We start from the raw sequence: 7429 nt of genomic DNA, 5'->3' as shown, positions 1-7429 counted from the left end.
TCCACTCTGTCCTCTACGGGCATTGTGAGTCAGAACCCACTCCCCGGCAGTGGGTTTGGGTTGGGTTTTGCTTCTGTAAAGATTGACAGCCTTGGACACCCTGTGGGGCAGTTCTGCTCTGCCCTTCAGGGGTGCTGTGGGTTGAAATTGACTTGATAGCAGTGGGTTTATTTTGGGTGAATTCCACTAAATGCTGAGTCATGAGTCTACCTAATGAATCACTGGACCTCAGGTGGTCTTGGGACCCTCGACACAGCTGTTTACAGATAGCAGCAGTGATCCAGCCCCAACAATGTTCCCTTTAATTACTGGCAATGACGCTGAGGATCAGAAAGTCAGCTTAAAATCTTGTGTGTGGGTCATAGTGAATAATACACTGGCCTTCGATGACACCCTGGCTGTTTAAGATGAGGTGCTCCCAGTGGTGCGAACAATTAAGGCATTCACTGCTAATCAAGCAGCTGGAGGGTCGAGTCTATCCAGTGGCACCTCAGAACACCTGGCAGTCTCCTTCCAAGATCTCAGCCCCAGAAACTGCCCCGGAGCACAGCTCCATGCTGATGCACGTGGGGTTGTTGTGACGCGATGGCAACTGGTCTGGCTTTTTGGGGGGCTTACAGTAAGACCCACTGGTTCCCCAGGAGCCCAGGGCCCTGGAAGGCATTGCTGAAATCTGTTCTGTAGGCTGGCCTCACCCCGCTGCCTGCGTCCTATGGTTCCAGCCTAAATGCTGGAAGACTGACTGCCATAAAGGCCCGCCAGACGTGATCTGAATGAAAAGCTGTCATCCCTGCCTTAGATGCTGCTGTAATGTGTCCAGGATGCCGCATTTTTATGACTCTGGGACCACGGTCAGTGGCCTAGCCATCTGGTCTATCACTTGGAAGCCTACAGACTTGCAGATTAAAGACATGTCCAGCCCTCTCTGGGGCCACAAAACAGAAACAAATTGTGGCTGTCAGTTGGACAGTGTGAGTCACACATGTGGATGTCATTCTCTCTGAGACAAAGGTTATGTAGCTGCTGATGGAGCCTCTAGCCCCCAGGTCACTGCCATTGCCGCCTAGATGCACCATGTACCAGACGCCTCTGCTGCTGACTGCCACCGAGTAAAGCTCTCTGGTTCAGCTCCCTGGAGTCTCCTGCAGGACTGGCACTGACTTTGACCATGAGAATAATGGCCACTAGGCTGAGTACACTGCTCGCCACGTCCCCTGAGAGGGGCCTACGTGGGCCAAGATGGGAGACTCAATGGGTCTCTGGAAGACACGCACTTGCCCATCTCCCACTCACCTCAGACCTTCTAGGTGACAGTCTAGCTGAGCGTAGGAGATGGCCTGAGACAACGTGAGATTATAGCGCTCGGACATCTGGAAGGGCATGCCTCAGGCCTGAGAGGGGCTGGAGGCAGGTAGGGAGCAATTAATGCTGCCTCTGTCTCTTAGAACCTGCACAGCAACCTGGCACAACAACTCAGGGTCTCCCAAGGGCCAGTGGCAGCTGCTGTGGACCATATGACCTGCCGTTGGGTTTGTCATCCCCGTCCATGTGATATGAAAACAAGCCAACTCACACAGATGTGGTCACTGTGCCGGGTACCACCAACGGTGGCTCTCGGGTGTGCTCCGTATGCAGACAGGCCAACGAGACCTGTGCTCCACCTGAGGCTAGGAATCCATCTGCATCTCTGGACACATGATGGCTTGGGGTGATGCCAGCTAGGTGACTAAGGCTACACCTCCTCGTTGACAGCGCCCCCATGGCCCAACAAAACAGTGGAACCAGATCAAATATAACTCCAAGTCCTGAGTGGGAGTGAGCTGTGGGCAAAAGGCTGGGGTTCACTTTCACGCAGAGTGCCTGAGCAGGCCTGGTGACCCGCCTCCAAACACTCAGCCACTGGCAGGCCCACGGAGCACAGCTCTGCTCTGACACACGTAGGGTTGTCACGACTTGGTGGCCAACTGGGTTGGCTTTTTAACCGACTGGTCCCCTGGGAGTCCAGGGTCCTGGAGGACACATCTGAAGTCTGAGCTGCAGGCTGGCCTCACCCTGCTGCCTGAACTCCTGTGCCTATAGCCTTAATCAATGCAGTATGAAACCAACTGAATGGACTTGGTCCCAGACTCTACAGTCAAACTCACCAGACAGAAGAGCACACTCAAGTGAGTATGTGAGTTTGGCCAAGGGCTGAGGGGTGGGTTGCTGGGGGCAGCAATCTGCCAGAGGCCTGAGCAATCCCTGAGTGTGTGGCCCTGACCTGACCACACTTCACCTGGGTCATTTCTAGGACTGCGTTTGCAGAGAGCAACCTGGCAGGATAAGGCAGCGTCTCCCCTGCAACTAAGAGCAGGCAGGTTACCGCTTACTGTGCTGTTGTGAGTTGCTGTCAAGTGAGCCCGGACTTGCGGCACCCCATACACAATGGAACACGACACCGCCTGGTCCTGGCCGTCCCCACGATTGGTGGTGGTGGTGGATCAGACTGAGGGGACCCGTAGGGGCTCACTGGCTGCCTTTTGGAAGTAGGTCACCAGGCCTTTCTTCCTGGTCAGCCTTACTCTGGAAGCTCTGCTGAAACCCATTCAGCATCACGGCAACACGCGGGCCTCCTCGAACAGATGGGTGGGGGCTGCACACGAGCCGAGTGGACTGGGAATGGAACCAGGTCCCCTGCATGGAAGGCGAGAATTCTACCACCGCCCACCACTGCCCTCCTGCCACACAACATAAAAGCACGGCATTTCCCGGGCTCGGTGAGCCTCAGCTGTGATGCAAACCTACTGCGTGTGCAACATTCCTCTGGGCCCCTCCGTGTCAGTCCAAGGGGACTCGGAGGACAAGGGGAACCCACACCACCATGCTGACACTCTGGCTACTGCTTCTACAGCTGCTACAGCTTCTACAGCTTCTACAGGAAGAGTCATGTCTCATTGTCTTCTGCCAGCAGCCCCAAGGCAGTAATGGGCTAGCTTGTGAACCTGCAAGCAGGGTAAGGGCCTAGCCCCCTCACAGACTCTGCCTGCCCTCCCTACGCCAAGGGTGAGCCAGGCCAGCCCTCCGGCCTCCCACGCAGCCCCTCCTTCTGCTCTCCCGGCCTTGCCACCTCTGACCCCTCCACCCTCCACTTCATGTGTCCCCGTCTGTGTCCCACCCTGCAGCCTCTGGGGCTCAGAGCCCATCTCGGCCCTGGACTGTGGGGACTACAAGAATGTGGATGGAGCCAGGTCGCACCTCGGAGGCTCAAGAGCAGGGCAGAGTGTGGCCTGAGCTCCCCCAACGTGGGGCACCTGCTGTGCACTGAGATGTTGGGTTGATCGCCTCACGACTGTCCCCTAAAGCCAGATGCAAACTCCATGGACAGACAGGCAGTCTGAAGCTAGGAGAAGCTAAGGTCAAAAGGCACAGTGCATGTGTTCTGGGTCCTGGACCCAGCACTATTCTGTTCCAAATCCAAGGCCCCAGTGCTGCCCCCAGCCCCTACCAATGACCCAGCAGAGGCAGAGAGAACGTGGCCATGCCTGCCACTCACCTCGGTGCGGTCCACCTTAAATGGGTTCTGGAAGTCGGAGTCTTTCTCGCTGATGCCCAGCTCCTGTGCCATCTGTGCACAAAGAAAAGCTGGTTGTGTCTGCGCTCTGCCTCCTGCTCGCTCACAAGCCACTCCTTCCACACCAGGACCCTGCCCGAGGCTTGGGCAGATGTGGGCCCAGTGACGCCGCCTAGGGATCCGGGTCAGCCCAGTGCCTTGAGAGGGCCTCTGTGACCAGGACGCCCTGTGGCTCATTAGAGAAACAGCCAGGAATCAACGTTCAGGCCCCACTGGGGGTAATGACAGGCTTGCAGCCCCCCACCCACACGCTCCTCCACCCACACGCTCACCAGGCCGAGGATGGGCGAGTGGGGCCCCTGGTCGAAGACGCCCGTCTGGTTGCAGAAGCTGATGCCCCAGCGGATGAGCAGGTTCCAGTTGGAGTTGTGATCGAAATAGTGGTGCACGATCCTGGGGAAGCGCAGGACCACGTCGCCGAAGAAGGCCGTGTTCTCCACCACATGCGAGAAGGCTGGGCGAGAGGAGCCTGAGTGGCCAGGCTGCTGCCCCACCACCCGCCACAGGGAGACCCCAGCCATGAACCGGACAAGGGGTCAGTGCCTGCTGGCCATGGGCTGCTGACCACGGTGTGGGACACGCTGAGGGCTGACTGGCAGAACCACCCTTAGAGGAGGATGTGGCCGCTGTTCCCATTTTACAGATGGGAAACTGAGGCTCAGGCAGCCAGCAAGGGGCAAATCTGGGCTCAAACCCAGGTCTGTTTGACTCTCAGCCCCATGCTTTTTCCCCTGCATCTACTTTGAGGACTAAGCTGCGTGGGGCCAGAGGGGTGGGCGTCACCTCACACATGAGGGCCGACATTTCACATGACAGGCTCCACTGGGCCTGCCTCCCCCGACGTGGTGTCCAAATGCCCAGAGCCAGACACTGGCATTAACACAACTACAGTATACGTGGGGTCAGGTGTGTCTTAATGACAGGGGATGGATCAGTTTGCTTCTTTTTTTTAACATCCTTCCAACTTATATGTATTTTAACTTATTTGGAAACAGTTTTAGCACTTAAGTAAGAGTTCTAAAAACATTACACAAAATTGCTATATACCATTCACCTGGCTTCCTTTGATGTTATCACTTTATGTATCCTCTGTATAATGATCTAACTCAGGAAATTAACACGGACACAGTATCAGTAACTACCTACAAATCTTAGCTGAATTCACCAGCTGTCCACTAATGTCCTTTCTCTGGTCAACAGGCCGACTAAGACTGAGGCTCGTGAGCATGTTCATTATGGTGGCAGGTGCTCCAGACCCAGGTGACCATGAAGAATACAGAGACACTGGCTAGAGAGGCAGGCCCAGTTCCAGCCACCCCTGCACACAGGGCCAGCCAGCCTTCAGCACTGGTCAGGGCTACCCCAAGAAAGACCAGCCCGCCTTCAAAGAAATGCCAGGCTGGCTGGCTAGACAAGTGGGGTGGTGGGACCCCTGGGCTTCAGAACAGTCTTGAACTTCAAAAGACCCGGGAGTTAGCCTGGTCAGAGGTAACAGCCTGGGCTTTGCAGCTGTAGCAAAATCACCAGGTAAGTCATGTGCCTTCTGTATCTGGACACATGGTAATGCCTTCCTCTCAGAGTTCCAGTGGAGACTAGAGACAGTATGTAAAGTGCACCCCCATCCAATGCATGATGGCTCCTGGCCCCCTCTCCCAAGCGGGGAAGCATAACAAATTTGCTGTTTAGATGTAACCAGTTAGTGGGGGGAATTACCACTGGGGAGGAATGCTCGGAAGAGGGGATGGAGGGACACCAATTCTTTCATCTGTGTTTTTCCTACTGTTTCTCACAAAGAACTTAAGGTGGGGATGGGGCTTCTAAAGACATCCGTGGGTGGCGTAAACAGTTAAGCGCTCATCTATTGGCTGAAAGGTTGGCAGTTCGAACCCACCCAGAGGCATCTCGGAAGAAAGACCAATTTGCTTCCAAAAGGTCACAGCTTTGGAGCACAGTTCTGCTGTGTACACATGGGGTCACCATGTGTCAGAACTGGTTGTGGTTTTACCAGAGCTCTCAGGACAGGAGTAAAGGGCACTGGCAACTACGCCTACTGGCTCAGCTACTTTCAGGCCTCAGTCATTTTCCCTTTAAATGGGAACAACACTTTCCTTCCGGAGGAGCAGGGTAGGGCTGTCACCCACCTCTTCCAAAGGGCCCACTGACCCTGCCCCGGCCCCTGGCGTGGCAGTGGGCAGAGGCTCCTTCCTGGCGCCCCTGCCTCACGCCCAGGACAGCACAAAGAACATATCCGTGTCTGAAGCACACACTGGCCCTGAAGGCCAGAAGCACTGGGAGAATCATAGAAAACATGCCCAGGGCCTGAGGAGACCACGTGGAGGGTGGCGTGCACAACTACTGCCAGGGACAAAAAAGAGTGACAAGAACGGGGGGAAGGAGCCGCTGGAGAGGACAGAGGCGGTGTGAGAGGGTGGGGCTGGGAAGACCTACCGTCCTTTAGCTTCTCGTCCTGGGGGAAGGGCCCGTCTGGGAGGACATCTGCAGCAATGAGCACCGTCCGGGAGTCCTCCAGTACCTGGGGCAGCACTGGGGCTGAGCACCGGGCAGAGCCCGCTCAGCCTGGTCCACCCACCAACTTCAGCCCCAGGAAACTCCTCTGTGCAGGCAGACCCCTCCTCACTGCATACCATCCCCGAGGGAACTCCTACTCATCCGTCAGTGCCCACATCGAGGCCACCGGTGCTGCCCTTGTGAAAGGCCAGGGCTGTACCCTGGCCTGCCGCCGGCCCATGCGCACCTTAAAGAGCCCCTTGAGCATGACGTCAAGGATCCTGTACTGCTGGTGGACGTCATCCAGCTGTGCCAGGTTCTTCAGAGCCAGCAGCTGCTCCCGGCGCTTCACCTCAAACATCTTCTTGTCTAGGAGCAGTAAGCTAAGGGGCTGCCACTGGGAATCCTGCCTGGATAGGTCCAGTGGTCCCGATCCCCACCAGTGAGAACCCCTAGGGGCCCTGGATGCTAGGCCTAGGACCCCAAGGAAGGACCCAACTGTGCGAAGAGTGTATGTGTCCTGGAATGTGACATGTGTCCAGTTGACAAGGGACTCCACACCCAACAGCCTAAACCCAAGCTTGTACCTCCTTCCTCTGGGGTCTTCCTGCCATCTCCCACAACTACTCCACATCTCTATTCATGGTGCCCTCTGCCTGAATGTCCCAATCAACTTCTCGATGAGTTCCTATTCTTTCAAGACCCAGCTGAAAAGCCACAGTACCATGTCCTCTGCCCCCTCTTGTGCCTCGCCAGGGCATTGGCCACAGAGTGAAAGGACGATTCGTGTAGCGACTGGGAACTCCTCAAAGCCCAGGGCTAGTCCTAACTCGTCTTTGTGTTCCAAAAGCCTGGCCCAGAGGAGGCGTTCCAGCACACCACGGTCAGGGCAGGCCAGCAGTCCACAGTAACACGGAGTTTCCTGAGTCCCTGCTCAGGGTTTCACACGTAGGTGCCGGGCACCTGTTCTGCCTCACTGAGCCCTGGTGATGCTCAGGTGTGTGCTAGCTTCTCCATCCGATATCTGGGGAAACTGAGGCTCAGAAGGTAGGTGACTCGCTGAAGGTCTGCCTAGAGGGCCTTACCTCCTCTCTCCTGTTTTCACTGGTGGGGCCTGCTCTCCATCCCTGGAATCTCCCAAGGGCTTATGGCTATAGAGAGACCCCATTCTCAGAGCCCCGTCACTCCACTCTCAATTGAAAGGATACAGATCTCCAGGCTCGGGTGCAGGGAGGTTCTCAGGGTCCCTGTGGCTCCCATCTCAGATAGTTCCAAGGCAAAGAGGAAGGCCAGATACTGAAGAAGGTCCAT

The 7429-nt window shown here is 56.1% G+C and overlaps 1 protein-coding gene across 1 annotated transcript in view; it reads right to left on the bottom strand.

The window, feature by feature from the left end:
* Positions 1–7429, bottom strand: part of CCDC134 (coiled-coil domain containing 134) — a 14827-nt gene extending 7398 nt beyond the window's left edge. The window contains exons 1-5 of the mRNA XM_007941712.2: positions 7327–7429; positions 6366–6487; positions 6059–6143; positions 3883–4064; positions 3533–3604 (exon numbers count right to left, since the gene is read on the bottom strand). Of these exons, the coding sequence (XP_007939903.1) occupies positions 3533–3604; positions 3883–4064; positions 6059–6143; positions 6366–6487; positions 7327–7429 (564 nt within the window). The remainder of the gene's footprint in view (positions 1–3532; positions 3605–3882; positions 4065–6058; positions 6144–6365; positions 6488–7326) is intronic.

Source organism: Orycteropus afer, unplaced genomic scaffold (genome assembly GCF_000298275.1).
Source record: "Orycteropus afer afer isolate SDZICR_OR568_19922 unplaced genomic scaffold, OryAfe1.0 scaffold00083, whole genome shotgun sequence".
NCBI classification, from domain to species: Eukaryota; Metazoa; Chordata; class Mammalia; order Tubulidentata; family Orycteropodidae; genus Orycteropus; species Orycteropus afer.
This window is presented reverse-complemented; position numbering and strand designations above follow the sequence as displayed.